The following is an 18,244-nucleotide window of genomic DNA, read 5'->3' on the forward strand; positions in this document are numbered from 1 at the left end:
GCAGGTTTATTCCTCCAGTACAATTTCAGAAGCAAATAGTCTGCAGATGGTCAGATGGTTTTGCCATCCTTAACATGTGACTTCTAATTCTGGGTCCAAGGCAGCTGTTCCAGTTCCCCCAATGTCTTAACCAGTAGGGAACAGAAGTGGGGCCTGGGGAGCTCTCAGCACCCCTCCTTTAGGCTACTACACAGAAGCAGCATCCCTTGTGACCTGGGAGAACATGAGCAGGACTTGTCATGCCCATGCTAAGCATGCAGGGAGGCTGGGGAATGGGTTCGAGGAAGGTAGCCACGTGCTCGGCTGGGACTCTGAAGCCCTACCCTCGAGAAGACAGAACTTTCTGGACAACTAGTTGCCATCTCTGCCAGAGATGGGTGTTGTGCTGTAGAAATAAGAGAAGGGAGGGGCAGTTTTGCTGGGGAGGGTGGATCATGAATGGCCTGTTAGTAAAGAAATGTTTGAGCTTTGCCTTGAAAGACAAGGCCACCTAGATGACAGTGGCAGAGCATGTGGATCGCAGGAGCCAACTGAGGAAAGATGGGAGGCGCTGCCAACACGCCCAGTTTAGGGAACTTCAGAATGGGTAACTCTGTCCGGAGGGTAACTTGAGCAGGTGTTCTCAACTTGGGCTGTGCTGCTGCCGACCAGTAGGTGGAGGCCAGAGGTGCTGCCACAATCCTACAGTGGTCAAGATAGCCTGGCAACCAAGGATTAACAGCCTGGAATGTCCACAGTGCCAAGATTGATCTAGAGAGATGGGCAGGGGTTGGATTAATGTTTGGGTTTTTTGTGTGTTTGTATTTTTTGAAGTATTGCGGAGCATGCTAGGCATGCAGGAAGTACAAGACAAGGCCTTGTCCTTGCACCAGGGAAGCAGACGCAGGGTGGACCAGTTGCTCCCCTAGTAGATGTAAACTCAGGCTACTTCTGAGTCCAAGGTGATTGCTCTTTCTCCAGATCTCTTTGGAGGAAGTAGGAGAGGGGCCTGGGGAGTTCACAGCATCTCTTCCTCCGGCATGACCCAGAAGTAGCATCCCTTGTGACTAGTAGAATAGTGGTACCCAAGAAATGGTGGCTTTAAAACCAAAGTGTTTCTGTCCTATGATAGTGCAGGTATAAGTGGTGCAGCCTAGTATGGCAGTCCTATAATTTCAGGGACCTGGGCTCTTGTGTTGCTCTGCCATCCCAAGGGTACAGTGCTCATTAGCCTGTCCAAAGATGGCTTCTATTCACATGGCCACCCATAACTGTGGAAGTGAAGGCTGGGAAAACGAAGTCTTGTGTGTGGCCCATGGTGCCCAGCTACAAAGAAGCTTCTATTACCCAGGGAAAATGGGAGAACTGATGCATAGGGCCAAATGGTATCTCTGATGCAGTTACATGTGGGAGGCAGGGTTGGTGATGTACCATGTTTCCCCGAAAATAAGACCTCCCCATAAAATAAGTCCTGACAGGATTTCTAAGCATTTGCGCGACAGAAGCCCTACCCCGAAAATAGGACCTAGTGATGGGCGTGGCTACGCAGCGCATTTGCACAACCCATGCATTTCGTCTCGGAGCGGTAAAGAAGACCAGCAGCCCTTCTCATCTGCTCATTTAATGAGAGCTCTAGTGCTCAACATGAGAGATTGGGGCCAATGGTTCTAAAGGAAATAGAGTCGCAAGACATTCAGGATGGAATTCGGGGTTTGGAGAGTTATGATGATGTTCCAGAAGAAGACAACTTAACTATATTTGAATAAATGTAGATTGTTATTTTTTAAGTATGGTACAACACATCCCCTGAAAAGAAGCCCTGGGATGTCTTCTTGAAGAAAAATAAATATAAGACCCTGTCTTATTTTCGGGGAAACACGGTATGTGCAGCAGGTGATCGTTTAAGGCTTGAGCTGGACTACCTTCCTGGATAGGTAGAATAGTGGTTCTGAAATGACAATTTTGTAATTTTCTACACTTACAAGTTAAAGATCTTCCCAAAGAGTTTGTGTGCTATCTTGGTTGCTATATTTGAAATTTAAACTTTATCATCTAAAAATAACAGTAAACTCATGATACATCAACATTTTAATGAAAAGTAGTACTGTTTCCTAAAGCAAAAACATAGAAATGGTGTTGTTTATATACACTTGCAAATCCTTAGGCCTGGCTTAGTGGGCAGCTGGGCTCTCATACCTGTTCCTATATTCAGTCCATTGTGTTATGTTTTCAGTTCACACGTGAAGACCTGACCCCTCACCCGTGAGTGAAAATGGAGGGGTATTTAGATAGCATTTTCAGATCATTGGGTTTTTTATTTAATACCACACCAAAATGCAACAAATGGTAGCTTCTTAAAGATTAGCTGCTATGTGGAATCTGCCACCGTATCAATAAATTTTTCAAACTCTTAAATCCATTGGTCTGATTTGCCCTTTGAATGAATCTTACCCATGCTTAATTTTGTCACATTGTGCCTTAGTCACTTGGAAAATACTGGTTTACTGATATAAATTCTTCCAAACATTGAAATATCTCATCACACCCCAAGAAAAGTCACTTTCATTGATATCGTCTATCTCACTAAAAAAAAATCTGAGTACCGGGAAGCCCCGAACTGGGCAGCAGGCGTGTCTTCTGAGACCTTGTCACTACAGCCTGGATGTCGTCAGCACGACCCGGCCCGTGCGAAGATCCCAGCGGTTCTGCCACCGCTGCCCCCGCGTCAGTGCACGTGTCAGCAATGACAAAGGCAAATCGTTTTTTAGTGTCATTTAGAATGGTTTTGACCACAGACACAACCAGGAGAGTTTCGGGGACTCCCGGGCAGCCACTAGCTGCACTTGGAGAACCGAGTTTGACAAATATGGGGGGGGGGGAGTGCGGCACCTACAGAAGTGGCTGAGAACCAGAGCTCCCGTGTGCCTGGTCTGCAGACCCGCGGGCTCATCTGGGGGAAGGGGGCAGAGTGAACGCATCAGGCTGGGTTACGGTCACAGAGGAAGCCTTGGAAAACGGGGCCTTGAACTTGGGTTGGTTCTTATTACTTTTATCCTAAAGTTGCCGCTTTTTAATACCTTTAAATGGCAGTTTGTCCTGGAGGAGGAAAAGCTAATTCTCAAACACGACAGAAATGAGGTGAGGGGTAGAATGAGGAAGAGCAGGATAAAAAAAAAATGGCTTTATTCCTGTTTCCCATTAAAATCTGAGAATGGCAATGTTAATAGGAATAACTTCTGGAGAAAGGGTCTAAAAACAGTTTAAATTCCTAATCTTATACATTAAATGTATATAGTGTTCCTTGAAGTTTTTGTTTTTGGTTTTTTTGAGACAGAGTTTCACTTTGTTGCCCAGGCTAGAGTGAGTGCCCTGGCGTCAGCCTAGCTCACAGCAACCTCAAACTCCTGGGCTCAAGCAATCCTCCTGCCTCAGCCTCCCGAGTAGCTGGGACTACAGGCATGTGCCACCATGCCCAGCTAATTTTTTCTATATATATATTAGTTGGCCAATTAATTTCTTTCTATTAATAGTAGAGACAGGATCTCACTCTTGCTCAGGCTGGTTTTGAACTCCTGACCTCGAGCAATCTGCCCGCCTCGGCCTCCCAGAGTGCTAGGATTATAGGCGTGAGCCACTGTACCCGGCCTTCTTTGAAGTTTTTAATCACTTCAGTAAAGAAGAATAAATTATACTTGGATTTGCAGTGACAGAATGAGTTCCCTTTGCCACCTCTACTTCCATACTATCCCACCTGCTGTCTGGATAATAAAATTCATCTGAAAGGGAAGGCACAAAAGTAGCTAAGGTCTTAGGCAGTGAGACCTTTTGCTTTGTTAGAAACTAAAATAACATAGAGCTGTAAGTGGGTGTGATATGGGAATTGGCAGAAACGGAGTGTGGAAATAGACCCGTGCGCGTGTAAACTCACCTGCTCAAGGTGGCATGGCAAGTCAACAGGGGGAATGGGTGGAGGAATGTGATGCCGGGACAAATTAGACATCTCTTAGTCGTCTATTAGGACTAAGATCAGTCCTTCACCTCGCCCTTCACAAATTCCAAATACAGTGAGTTAAATGTTAGTCTGTAACTGTCCTGGGAAATGTAGGACAAACACTTGGCTGGTGTAGGCAGACAGGCAAACCACAAAGGAGGACTATTGGTTAAATGTCATTGAATCAAAGTTAAAACTTTGGATAACAAGACACCATTAAAAAGTTAAAACAAGTGTCCCACGAGAAATTTGTAGCATGGGATGGAATTAATATGCAGAATCCATAAAGAGTCTACAAATCAAAGACAGCTCACCGCAATGGAAAAAGGACATGGACAGGTAGTCAACTAAGATAATAGTCTGGGCGTGGTGGCTCACGCCTGTAATCCTAGCACTCTAGGGGGCCGAGGCGGACAGATCACTCGAGGTCAGGAGTTCGAGACCAGCCTGAGCAACACCCCGTCTCTACCAAAAATAGAAAGAAATTAATCAACCAACTAAAAGATATATATATATACAGAAAATTAGCCGGGCATGGTGGCGCATGCCTATAGTCCCAGCTACTCGGGAGGCTGAGGCAGGAGGATTGCTTGAGCCCAGGAGATTGAGGTTGCTGTGAGCTAGGCTGACACCACGGCACTCACTCTAGCCTGGGCAACAAAGTGAGACTCTGTCTCAAAAAAAAAACATTAGTCACATGAAAAGTCCATAAGCAACAAAGTGAAAATTAGACACAAATACTATATTTTCCTCATCAAGCTGGCTGAAAAGTACACACTTAAAATCATGAATCTCAGAATACCACGTATTAATATCACTGTTATTTAACCATCGCCTGCCTTCCCCACCTCCCAATGCAGAGAAAAATTTGGTTAATTTCAGGGAGAAGACGGATCAGGGATGTGGAAGGGGAGACTTAAACTTTAGAGTGCTGACAGGTTGCGCAAAACTTTCTAAAAACGAGTTTTGTGTGATCTCCAGGCCCCTTGCTGTCCTCTCGTTTATTCTGATAGTTGGTTCTCATGGATCGCCCAGGTAAACTAACCTATGGAAATGAGATTTCTTTCTGTCTTTATACTTGATCGCGGGTGACTTGGCTGTGGTGCTTCAGCTCAAACTGAAGAGTAGCAGTGAAAGCAAACCAGCTATTTCTTACTCGTTATAATGGAAAATGCTCTTTTTTTTGTAACACTATCATGTAGGATTAGAACCCCTGGACTCATCAAGGTCACTTGCCATGTCAAAGTTTATTCTTATTCCTAACCTTCTGAGGTTTTTTATTGGTGGGAGGCTGTTAAGGATGATCATTGAATTTAAAATGTTTTACCATTTTAAGATGGTCCTGCAGCATCTATTCAGCCTCATAAAGGAGGTTGACTTCATGCTCGTATTTTGAATCCTGCTTTGTATTCCTTCACTTGGCGCTGGTATCAGGTATATCTATTACAAAATGGGTTAGAGGCATTTTCAAATCTCTATGCTGCTGAACAGTTGACTGTTGCAACACTTTTCTTTAAAAGCTGATAGAACCAGGCATAGTGGCGTACACCTGGAGTGGGAGGAGTTGAGGCCAGGGCTTCAAGACTTTGGTGTGCGTGATAAGGCCTGTGAATAACCACTGCACTTCAGCCTGGGGGGCGATACAGTGAGACCTCATCTTTTTTTTTTTTTTTTAACTTAAAAAAATATTAAACTTTGATAGAACTTGCCTGGGATCTTCTGCTTGTGATTTTTTTTCTTCAGAGCACAGAGGGTGTAGATTAGGCTGAGTTAGCAACATCAGCCTCAGTGACAACTGAAGACAGCTCTGTTTACACCAGTGTCCCCCACAGTTATGCTCGGCTCCTTGTGGCCTCCTCTCCAGGACCCCCCCCCCCACCTGGTTCTGTCTGGAACAGCCACATGAAGGTGTTCATGGCCTGTTAATCAGCCGTGAACTTCTGGCAATTTTGGAGAGTCTATGGACCTCCCCCCCAAGAATGTTTTTTTAGATGTAATGAGACATATTTTTTTTAAAACTGCATTTTTATATAACTATCAAAATGTTAAGTGTGTGATGTTTTCATACATTAATCCCTTGTTACACAAAGCGTAGTACAAAGGCCAGAAATGTCATCACCTGGAAGCTTGGCAGACATGCAGAATCCCAGGCCCACCCCAGGCCACCTGAATCAGGATCTGCATTTGAGACCCTCCCACCCTCCAGATGGTTGGCATGCAGGGCAGCACTGAGAAGCATCGCGCGTAATGTCAGGATCTGGTGGTTGACTATGCTAATTGTGAAGTTAAGTGGCAAACATATACGACGCTTGAACTGCAGCAAGTGTGGCGTAGCACGCCCCTGTCTTGTGTCTATCGAGAGGGTCTTAGGTGCCGTCAGTGTGGTTGGCCGCCTAAGGCAATGCTAAGTTGCAGCTGGAGGTAGTAAAACTAAAAACGCGGTTAGTTCCCGTATCGGGTCTTAGACTCCTCACATCTTATCCACGGACCCCAGATTAAAAACTCCTGATTTGGAACGTTGCAGGGCATCTTGGGCAAAGAGGAACCAGTGTGACAAACCACACATGCTGGCTCTTAACAGCAACGCCTGTCACTTTCTATCATATTTCATTAGCCGGAGTAAGTCACACGCCCAAGCCATAAACAGTTTACCTGAAGGAGTCGATCTTAACATAATTCATACATTATCAATCTGTTTCCTATTTCTTTTTTTTTTTTTTTTTTTTTGAGACAGAGTCTCGCTTTGTTGTCCAGGCTAGAGTGAGTGCCGTGGCGTCAGCCTAGCTCACAGCAACCTCAAACTCCTGGGCTCCAGTGATCCTTCTGCCTCAGCCTCCCGAGTAGCTGGGACTACAGGCATGCGCCACCATGCCCGGCTAATTTTATATATATATATCAGTTGGCCAATTAATTTCTTTCTATTTATAGTAGAGACGGGGTCTCGCTCTTGCTCAGGCTGGTTTTGAACTCCTGACCTTGAGCAATCCGCCCGCCTCGGCCTCCCAAGAGCTAGGATTACAGGCGTGAGCCACAGCGCCCGGCCTGTTTCCTATTTCTTGATTCAGATTTTGTACTTCTACATCTTCCTGGACCACCATCCATCTTATTTAGTCTTCTAAATTTATCGGGGTAGAGTTCTACTGAACAGTCAACAACCGACTGGAATATGGTGCAGGACGGGTGATGGGACACGCTGCTAGGTGGAGATGCTCGGGCAGGGGCTTCTGGGGGCCAGGCGGTTTCTAGCTGTCAGGCCCTATGCTCTTTCTCTGACCTCAGCACCCTCATTTACTGACAGCTGAGGGAGATACCGCAACCGCTTGCTGTTTGGTAGAAGGAATTAACCTGAACATTCTCTGTGATGCATCAACCAGTGCCCAGAAAACCTTAAGAGCCCAGCACCGGCCACCCTTTATCTTGAACACTTCTACATCCGATCCCATTTTCCAAAACGGGGTTTAGCCTATAATTTTGTCCATCTGACTTTAATCTGTCCCTCGGGAGTCTTCAGTTGCTGAGCCATCGATGAATGGCACCTGCCCCTGTCTCTCAATGTGCTGACTTAGACGTTAATATCTTTCCACCCCTGGATTTGGACAGGAGGAGGAAGCAGGACCCGTATGCCCAGGAGGTCACCTTGGTCAAGTTTCTGTAGTAGTCTTGATTGAGAAACCCTTAAAACCCTGAATCCTTATGTGTTTGAAGGAGACAAACCGCACAAGTGTGAGTTCTGTGACAAGTGCTTCAGCCGGAAGGACAACCTGACCATGCACATGCGGTGCCACACCAGCGTGAAGCCACACAAGTGTCACCTGTGTGACTACGCCGCCGTGGACAGCAGCAGCCTCAAGAAGCACCTGCGGATTCACTCAGACGAGCGGCCGTACAAGTGCCAGCTCTGCCCCTACGCCAGCCGCAACTCCAGCCAGCTCACCGTGCACCTGCGCTCCCACACGGGTAAGTCCCCGCCTGGCAGTCTCAGAACCCGATGCTTTCTCCAGTCTCTTAACCTTTGTTTACTTAAAATGCAAGCAACTTAAATGACAGTGTGGTAGAAATAATGGAATTTGGAGTTGTCCATGATTGTGAGGCTTGCATTTTTGTTTTTGGGTTTTTTTTGGTTTTTTTTTTGGCCAGGACAAAAGCTTTGAGTAAAATATAAAACCCATCTGTCAGTCATAACTTGGCTACATGGAACCCAGCCAAGGATGGGTACCAAACACAGCAGGCAAGAAGCAAAGGATGTGTCTCAAATAAGTCTGACCTGTACACTAGGGGATCCAGTGATTTAATCTATATGCTGCATGGCTTCAGAAATGTAGCAAAGGCAGTTGAATGTAATAGTAAGTCAGACTTCTAGTTCTAGAAACTTCCCTTTGTGGGACCTCACTGAAATGATAGGACCAACCCCATCAAGGCACAGAAAAATGGAGATTGGGGCCGGGCGCTGTGGCTCACGCCTGTAATCCTAGCTCTTGGGAGGCCGAGGCGGGCGGATTGCTCAAGGTCAGGAGTTCAAAACCAGCCTGAGCAAGAGCGAGACCCCGTCTCTACTGTAAATAGAAAGAAATTAATTGGCCAACTGATATATATATAAAAAAATTAGCCGGGCATGGTGGCGCATGCCTGTAGTCCCAGCTACTCGGGAGGCTGAGGCAGAAGGATCACTCAAGCCCAGGAGTTTGAGGTTGCTGTGAGCTAGGCTGACGCCACGGCACTCACTCAAGCCTGGACAACAAAGTGAGACTCTGTCTCAAAAAAAAAAAAAAAAAAAAAATGGAGATTGGGATATTCATAAAGGAGGCTCATGAGAATTTTCAGTGAATTCACGGAAGATGGCAAGCGGATAAGAATATGCTAACGTTTCAAATTGAATACAGAAAGCTATGTCCCAACAGGCAAATTAGAAGCAGCCACAGAGCTGAAAACCAGCCTTCCCAGCCAATGTCTGAGTACCCAGAGAGCTCTGGACTTGGGGCTGGCATGTAGACAGCCAAGGCCACAAAGCTTGGGGGAGAAGCCAAAGCCCCTTGGCAAAACTGCCACCACCCCAGTAGCAGGTGAAACCCATGGCATCTGTCTAGTCAAACCAGTCTACTCTTCCTAAATATAAGTCAACCGAGGATTATGAATTATTTGCAGGAAATGAGTGAAATAAAATGAGCCAAGTCTAACAAATAACAAATTCTTGAAGCAACAAAGTACTTGTGTAGGAGACAAGATTTTTTACATTCTAACTGGTGTCCACCCACTGGCAGATGTTACATCTAAATAGGGCTCTATGAAGAGAGAGGACAAAGAGGTATGAATTAAAACTAGGGTTGCTAGCTATAAAACTTCCCAGAGATTAGGGGGAAAATTGGGTTGGTGAACTGAGAATAAGGAGCTAGAATTCTGGTTTCTGACCGGGTCTAGGAAGGAAAGAAAATGGAAGTGGACAAAATCAAATAAGAAATTCCATAATTCTAAGGGGTTAGGTAGGAGAATGAAAAGGCTTATAAGATGCCAATTAAGATAAAGGCAGTTGGCAGAGTGGCTCTGTACCCAGAAAGGCAGGGTAGTATTGGCTCCCACAATAGTGGAACAGTGTCCTCCAAGTTGGGAAGTGACTTTGAGCTGAGAATTCTATACCCAGTGAAACTATCTCAAATATGAGTGCAATAGAAAGAATTGAGTAAAGGATTCAAGAATTTATTCCCAACTACCATGTTAGTGGACGTTATTTGAAAATAAACTCTAATGAAGGGAGAAAAAATCTGGCATGAGATATTTGTGTCACTATCTGAATATAGCTAACTGGGATTGCAGCAAAAAGAAATATTAGGATGATACTTGTACAGAAGAGAGAAAAGTAAATCAAAAATTCAGAACATCCATTTTTAAAATTCCATGTAAAAGGTTACATAATTAAGCAACTGAATGACTTCTGAAATTCTGAGATTCTTTATTCAAGAAATGTAGTCCAAGAAGCAAGCTATAAAATGTGACCCAAAGGGAGCATGTAAGAAAAGAGACCAATTAAGCTAGATGTGTTGGCATGTACCTGTAGTCCCAGCTACTTGGGGGACTGAGGCAGGAGAATCACTCAAGGCCAGGAGTTCAAGGCTGCAGTGAGTTATGATCACACTATTGCACTCCAGCCTGGGCAACAGAGCAAGACCATGTCTCAAAAAAAAAAAAAAACAAAAAAAAGCAAAACAAAAAAAAACCTTTGGTAGTGACACTATCCACTGGCCCAGATGTGATAGTGGCCCTACTGGGCAGTGGTTGTAATCGTGGTGTAGTATTTGGCTCTGCTGAATGTCACACTCCAATTCACAATTTAAATTGTTTGTAGTTTGATTCTGAAGTTGATCCGAAAACAAAGTTGGGAATTCACAAGACAGAATGGAAATGACTTTTTGAACTTAAATGTGAAAATAAAGCTACTCCTAACAAGTGAGAGGATCCTCAGCCCCTCACGCCGGTGCACTAAGATGTGAGGCTGTGGCCCAGTTTAGAGGCAGCACTACAGGAAGAGCAAGACACAACCATCCCAACACAGGCGGAGACTGGGGACGGGATCCATGTAGGATGAGATTCTTCACTTTGCTTATATTCAGCTACTGAAGTTTACAGTAACAGCCTCCACGACAGCTGAAAGCCCTTAGCAATGCCTCCGGGGAATGGGACTCTAAACCAGAGGGGAGCCTGTGGCTTTTCATTACTTGTCCCAGCTCCTGCTGCCGTATTCATGTTTTAATTTTGTGCACTCGGTCTGTAGTTATAAAACTAAAACTTTAATAATAGAACCCAATAAACTGACGCAATATAGACTAAACGCTATCAGCATGATGTTCCTAAGTCTTAGCTTGATTTGGAACAGTTGTGTGTAACTTAAATCTCCCCTCTTCTGTGTTCAATTCTGAGAAGACAAGTTAAATGAGAATTTAGATTTGAAACTGAAGTGTCAAGAGTGTGGACTTGGGTGCCATAATGCTGGGTTCAAATCCCTGCTGTTTCACCGAGGTCAATTAACTTGACCTCTCTAAGCCTCAGTTGCCCCATCTGCAAAATGGGGGTAATAACACCCCCTCACAAGATCCTGAGGATTTGAGGGAGTTTAATACACACAGTACATGTTGTCATTATTAGGGCATCGCAAGTAGTTAGAACTTAAAGGACCCAACCATCCCATCGTGGCCAGGTGTGCTGGCTTGGGTTTGGTGGGGGTGGGGGGATGTTTTGCCTGCCTGCTCTAATGGAAACACACCTTCCATTGCTAGGGGACACCCCCTTCCAGTGCTGGCTCTGTAGCGCCAAGTTCAAAATCAGCTCGGACTTGAAAAGGCACATGATCGTGCACTCGGGGGAGAAGCCTTTCAAGTGTGAGTTCTGCGACGTCCGCTGCACCATGAAGGCGAACCTCAAGTCTCACGTCCGCATCAAACACACCTTCAAGTGTCTGCACTGCGCCTTCCAGGGCCGGGACCGGGCCGACCTCCTGGAGCACAGCCGGCTGCACCAGGCCGACCACCCCGAGAAGTGCCCCGAGTGCAGCTACTCGTGCTCCAGCGCGGCCGCCCTGCGCGTGCACAGCAGGGTCCACTGCCAGGACCGTCCCTTCAAGTGCGACTTCTGCAGCTTCGACACCAAGCGGCCCAGCAGCCTGGCCAAGCACATCGACAAGGTGCACAGGGACGAGGCCAGGACGGAGAACCGGGCCCCGCGGGGCAAGGAAGGGCCCAGAGAGGGCGGCGCTCAGCACGTGGCCAAGATAGTGACCCAGCGGGCCTTCCGCTGCGAGACCTGCGGTGCCTCCTTCGTCAGGGATGACTCCCTGAGGTGCCACAAGAAGCAGCACAGCGACCAGAGTGAGAACAAGAACTCGGACCTGGTCACCTTCCCACCCGAAAGCAGTGCCTCCGGGCAGCTGGGCGCCCTGGTCTCCGTGGGGCAGCTCGAGGCGTCCCTGGAGCCCAGCCAGGACCTCTAGCCCCGCCAGGGAGGACCGTCCCTTCTCGGGGACTCCAGGCAAATGCCGTTTCCCGGGCCTCCAAGGCGAGGCCGTGCAGCCAGACTTAGGGCAGCTCCGGCTTCAGAGCCTCAGGGCCATGGCTGAGGTGACAGTGGCGTGAGGACAGAGCTACGCCGTGGAGAAACTCCTCCACGTTGCCGTCTTCCCTCCAAGAATTACCTGAGCAGACCGACTTGGTGGTTCGGAGTTGGGTCCGCTGAGCACTGCTCTACACTCCGTGCGCAGAGCTGCTTCGTGATGGATTCCAACTTTAAAACTGATCCGTCCCGGATGGAATTAAACCAGGCAGGTGACACAGAAAACTTCTCTGTATCGGGATGGGCTAGGTGAGGAAGGGATACGCGGAGGATCTGGGGTGGTTGTTACGAGTGTTCGCCTCATGCATTTGTGGTTTTCTTATCTGTTGTCTTACAATAAAGGCAGACTCATGGCATTGATAGAACGATGTAAAAGGAACACTCCAGTCTCTGCATTCCTCTGCCGACAGGCGATGGTGGGGGTTCTCCATCCCCCACCCCATCCGGTACCTTCATTATCAGTTGGGCACGTGGGATTTCTCAGCGAGTCAGTGCTGCAGCTAAGCGAGACACACAGTGTGACCTGTAGGTGGCGCCAAAGATCAAGCTAACACCAACCCAGCCTGTGACTGCGAATTGTGGACTTCAAGATCCCATATATTTTCATTCACGAAGAAAAGCCCAGGGAGCCCTGGGCGGTTGGGTCTGGAATATGATGTGCGGGACAGCCTCCGACCAGCCTCTCTTTCATCACAGACAGCCTTTAATGTTGGAACCAACCAACAACTGAAAATCCAACCTTCCCGCAGATGGACCCTGTATTCAACTGACGCTTAGAAAGCAATGGAATCTGAGTGGATGTATCTTATCCAAGTTGCTTTGTTTGCTCTACTCGGGCATCTTTTTTTTTTTTTTCAAATACTGCCTTTTTAAAAAATATAAATTCTTGTGTGCCCTCGAGCCAAAAATCTATGCTTTTAAAACATTAAATAGATCCATTGTTCTTGGAAAAAGAATGCAAAAACAAACTTTTATAGACCCTCTACAGGAGAATATGTCACTTATGAAATAGAAGTACATAGCTTATTTTGTTAATGACAGTTTGGACAAATCCAACTCCATTTAAGCTTTACATCAGGTGGATGGTAGTATATTGCTGAATCTCTATTGTAAGAAGAAAAGATTAGCTGGGCGCGGTGGCTCATGCCTGTAATCCTAGCACTCTGGGAGGCCGAGGCGGGCGGATCGCTCGAGGTCAGGAGTTTGAAACCAGCCTGAGCAAGAGAGAGACCCCGTCTCTACTATAAATAGAAAGAAATCAATTGGCCAACTAATATATATAGAAAAAATTAGCTGGGCATGCCTGTAGTCCCAGCTACTCGGGAGGCTGAGGCAGGAGGATCGCTTGAGCCCAAGTTTGAGGTTGCTATGAGCTAGGCTAACGCCACAGCACTCACTCTAGCCTGGGCAACAAAGCGAGACTCTGTCTCCAAAAAGAAAAAGAAAAAAAGAAAAGAAAAGATTAAAACAATGGCAGAAACCCATGATAGAATCCATCCACTGCTTTGCTTTGGAGCTCTTGTTTCTGATCAGAACAGTGTATGGGATCTGGAGGCTGGTGCTATTGTACAGATTCTATTGTTACTTTTCTGCTGTCTGTCATGAGTCTTATCTGTGTTTCTGTTCTAGAAACTGAAGGGTTGTTGACCTTTTAAGTGGGAACCCATAGATCGAAATCACATAAACGTCCCTTGTACTTCGGGTGTTATTGCTCTTCAGATAAAAAGGAAAGATATTTTTGTAAAGAAAGCATTTTTGTTAACAGCTGCGTGGACTTCAGGGGTCTTAGATCCAACCTGGTATCTCCTAGCAAACTTGGATCCCAATAGAGCAGAGGTGAGCAAAAAACTTTGGGCTAGACATTAAATGTTTCGGGCATTGGCAAGCCGTAAGTGTCTCACGACTACTCAGCTCTGGTTTTAGCACAAAAGCAACCACAGATCGCAAGAAAAAGAACGTGTCTGTGTGCCAATAAAACTTTATGAAGGCCAGGCGCGTTGGCTCACGCCTGTAATCCTAGCACTCTGGGAGGCCGAGGCAGGCGGATTGCTCGAGGTCAGGAGTTCGAAACCAGCCTGAGCAAGAGCGAGACCCCGTCTCTACTATCAATAGAAAGAAATTAATTGGCCAACTAATATATATAGAAAAAAAAATTAGCCGGGCATGGTGGCACATGCCTGTAGCCCCAGCTACTCGGGAGGCTGAGGCAGGAGATCGCCTGAGCCCAGGAGTTTGAGGTTGCTGTGAGCAAGGCTGACGCCACAGCACTCATCTAGCCTGGGCAACAGAGTGAGACTCTGTCTCAAAACAAAACAAAACAACAAAAAAAAAAACTTTATGAAAACAGGTGGCAGGCTGGACTCAGCCCAGGGTCTGTCGTGTGCCAAACCCTGCTGTAGAGTGTTTTGATCTGAATTAGCAGTTGTGACTATGGGACACATTAAAAGAGACCAAACTTTCTGACAGAGATGTAAACAGGATTTGCACAAAGCTGAGAGTATAGTTCAAGAGAATGAGGTGGCCCAGTTAGGATTTTTTTAAAAAATCTTAAATTTAAGAAAAGAATTAAGATTGAGAATTCAAGATTCAGAGAAATTTGGGCTGATAAGGAAATTTAGGACCAGGAAACTTCTAGGAGTAGGGGTTTGGTTGATATTAAACTTATTTTATTGGCAAGGAAATTAGAAGGTGGCAGTGGGTGGGATTAAAATCATTCAGGAGGTAGAGGGTGAACTGGCTAAACCTGCTGGAATGAGACCCAAAATACACAGGCAATCACCAAACTGAAGTGAGAAACAGCCTTATAATAGCAAGGGGTTGCTGCCATGGTGCAGACCAGAACGGCAGGTTCTATACCAAGCTCAATTTGCAGAGCCGGTCTGCATCTGGAATGGGAGACTGGCCAGTGAGTGTGTTTGCAGTTTGACTTCACCTGGGCCCAGGAGTCAGCAAACTTTCTCGGTGAAGGGCCAGATAGTGAATGTTAGCTCTGCCAGCCCCACTCCCTGGCAGCTCTGTTCCCTTCTGCTGTGCCCAACTTCACTCTGCCATTGCAACTCTGGATTTAGCTCTGTGCCAATAACTTCATTTAAAAAAAACAAAAAACAAACATGGGTTGGAAGGCCACTTTGCTGACCCCTAAACACAAGCATCAGGGTAAATGGGTCCTGAGTAAAAGGCCAGGGAGAGGCAGTAAGAACCCGAGACTTCTCCAGGCACGGTGGTGTGCACCTCCAGGCCCAGCTGCTCAGGAGTCTGAGGCTGCAATGAGCTATGACGACGCCACTACACTCCAGCCTGGGTGACAGTGAGACCCTGTCTCAAAAAATTTCTGGGGATGAACGTATGAGTTAACTTGGTAGTGTTGAAACTGCAAGGGGATTTCAGCCTAGGTCCAGTTGCATCCAGTTATTAAAACGATTGCCAAGGAAGAAATGAACCTTGTTTCGAGAATGGGAGGAGCTGAGTCTGTAACGGGGATCTGAGCTTTTTAAGGAAGGGCTACGTGCCTTGGGCCAGGTTGAGGGGGTGGTGAGTCCTGGCTTGGGAAGTCTGCCCCGGGGCCTTCAGAATCTTGTCTCGCAGGAGATCCATCATTTCTGGGCAATAACTCAAAAGTTCAAGTAGTTAAGGAAGAGGATTATGAAGACTGTATAAGGGGTCATTGAAATTTGTTCATGGGGCCGGTTATGCTGCAGATGTGTTCCAGGTCAGGCATTAAGGAAAAAATGGCTCCTTTTGGCCTTTATTCAGATCAGCTATAAAATGGGTAAAGAATCCAGAAATCAAGGGGGCACGTTTTTGCTTCTCTGCTTAAGTTTCTTGCTGGACACTATGGAACATAGTTTTTTAATTTGTCCCTGTATTAAACTACTTCCATGAGAAAGCCTGGGCCCCGATTCCTGATGCCATCGAGACGCAGTGACACACTGTGACGCTCAAGTCCTAACTCTGAGCCTGGCGCGGTGCTAAAAACTTGACCTGTGTGTGCAGGTTCAGTTCTGGGTGCTGCTGCCGTCCTGAGCTGGGACTCGGGGGAGGCCCTCGCCTCAGGCACAAGACTTACGGGAGCATCAAAAACCTCAGTCACCAACTATTTTAATGCAGTATCTTAAAATTGGCAAGCCATGGCCCTGTGGGTCTGTGGCTTTAAAGTTTTATCAGAAGTTGGCCTGCGAATAGGGCCAGGCAGGGCCGTGCAAGTGTGGAGTTGGAGCTGATGTTTTGTTCATTCTGGGTTTCTTTTGCATTAGTTTTGAGTTTTTAAAAAAATTGCATTGTGGTATTTACCTTGATTTACTGAAGTTGGGGACATCACCATAAACTCGTGCCTGAGGCCACCACTGCCTCTCCCACCACACCTAGTCCCTGCCCCTCTTTCAAATGCGGAAAAGCATGAAGGGGAAGAAACTTCCTAAACATGAAACAATATTGCTCAGTAACAGATCTGGGCTGGGTTGGTGGCGGAACAATGCTAAGGAAGCTGCCTTTTTAAAATATTGAACTGGCAAAGACGGTGTTCAATGTGATCACTTGCTATCCATAAGCCTTGTGAAATAAACACCACAGATGAACAACCGTCGCCACCCATGCTGGGCCTTAGATCCCAGATCTTGTTCATGCCTAACTGAAACTGTGTACCCTCCGACTCCCCAGCCCCTGGCAACCACCCTTCTGCTCTGAGGAGCCCCCCTGTGTTACAAGCTAATGGAGAAGGAGGTGGGAAAATCCTGCCTCCTCCAGTTACAGATGGATGGCATCTGGTTCTCAGTTTGCTCATCTATAAAATGGGCCATGTCAGGCACGTGGCCTACTGGTAAAATCTAGCTTCACAAAACAGGAGTCGGCTTACCTTTGTGTCACTTCTTTTATGGGGAGAATAACCAAGAATTAGCACTTTGGCCTTAATGTTTGGCAGGGACCGCAGCTGGCTTTTTCCCACACACCCAGCCCGCCCCGCGTCTTCAACCAGGACAGAAGGGAGTGCCCCTCCCCCTCAACACTGCTGGAAAGTCTCATGCAAGCTTCTCACCGCCCACCCAGTCACGTGCTTCAGCTCTGCAAAGCACTCTGGGAAGCCGACCCCTCTGGAGTGGGCCGTGCTGGTTGCGTCCTGCAAGTGCTGGGCCAGTGAGTGTCCTCTGCTCTCTGGGCAGTGGCGTGGGCTCGCTAAAGGTTGGAGGTGGCTTTTCTGTGGAACACCTGGCGCAGGTACTGGAGACCCTGGTGTATTCCTTACTCAGGCATCTCTGTCTCATCAGGACTTTATCAGGGCCACCTCTGCCTGCTCCGTGTGTCTGTCTGTCTGTCTGTCACAGTCTTCCAAGGTCGTCTGCACCTCTAGCCCCGTGGTTCTCCACCAGGCCTGCCTGCTGCAGTCCCCTGGGAGGCTCCTTGCTACTTGAAGTCTCTCTCTGGAGAAAGGGGCCTGGGCACTTGTACTTTCTCAAGTTCCATGGGTGATTCTGACACGTAACCAGGGTGGGAAGAGCTGCATTGGTGGAAGAGGCCAGGCCGTCTTCACGGGCTGGTGCCGTCACAGAGGGCCTTGCATTCGGGGGCCCTGTGCTTGGTTGCCCACACTGCTGTCGCCATATTGAAATACTTTCCCCCAGGAGATAGGGGTCTCCCTCTGTCACCTGGGCTGGAGTGCAGTGACACAATCACAGTTCACTGCAACCTCGAACTCCTCGGCTCATGTATTGAAATTCTTAATTTTTTTTGTTTGAGACAGAGTCTCGCTTTGTTGCCCAGGCTAGAGTGAGTGCCGTGGCGTCAGCCTAGCTCACAACAACCTCAGACTCCTGGGCTCAAGCAATCCTCCTGCCTCAGCCTCCCGAGTAGCTGGGACTACAGGCGTGCACCACCATGCCCGGCTAATTTTTTCTATATATATTAGTTGGCCAATTAATTTCCTTCTATTAATAGTAGAGACGGAGTCTCGCTCATGCTCAGGCTGGTTTCAAACTCCTGACTTCAAGCAATCCGCCCGCCTCGGCCTCCCAGAGAGCTAGGATTACAGGCGTGAGCCACCGCGCCCGGCCAAATTCTTAATTTTTTTTAATAAGGGGTCCTGCATTTTTATCTTGCATCAGACTCTGCAAGTGACGTAGCCATTTTTCTGAAGGAAAAGAGGAGAACCTACCAAAGAAGGAAGCCTGTCTGCATCACAGGTTAGCT

The 18,244-nt window shown here is 47.1% G+C and overlaps 1 protein-coding gene across 2 annotated transcripts in view; it reads left to right on the plus strand.

Annotated features, from left to right (window-relative positions):
- Positions 1–12,960, plus strand: part of ZFP64 (ZFP64 zinc finger protein) — an 80,104-nt gene extending 67,144 nt beyond the window's left edge. For both annotated transcript variants that reach the window (XM_076010860.1, XM_076010861.1), the window contains 2 exons: positions 7,676–7,927; positions 11,236–12,960. In XM_076010860.1, coding sequence (XP_075866975.1) covers positions 7,676–7,927; positions 11,236–11,945 — 962 coding nt within the window. In that variant the 3' untranslated portion in view covers positions 11,946–12,960. The remainder of the gene's footprint in view (positions 1–7,675; positions 7,928–11,235) is intronic.
- Positions 12,961–18,244: the final 5,284 nt, after the last annotated feature.

This window comes from Microcebus murinus, chromosome 16, assembly GCF_040939455.1.
Source record: "Microcebus murinus isolate Inina chromosome 16, M.murinus_Inina_mat1.0, whole genome shotgun sequence".
NCBI classification, from domain to species: Eukaryota; Metazoa; Chordata; class Mammalia; order Primates; family Cheirogaleidae; genus Microcebus; species Microcebus murinus.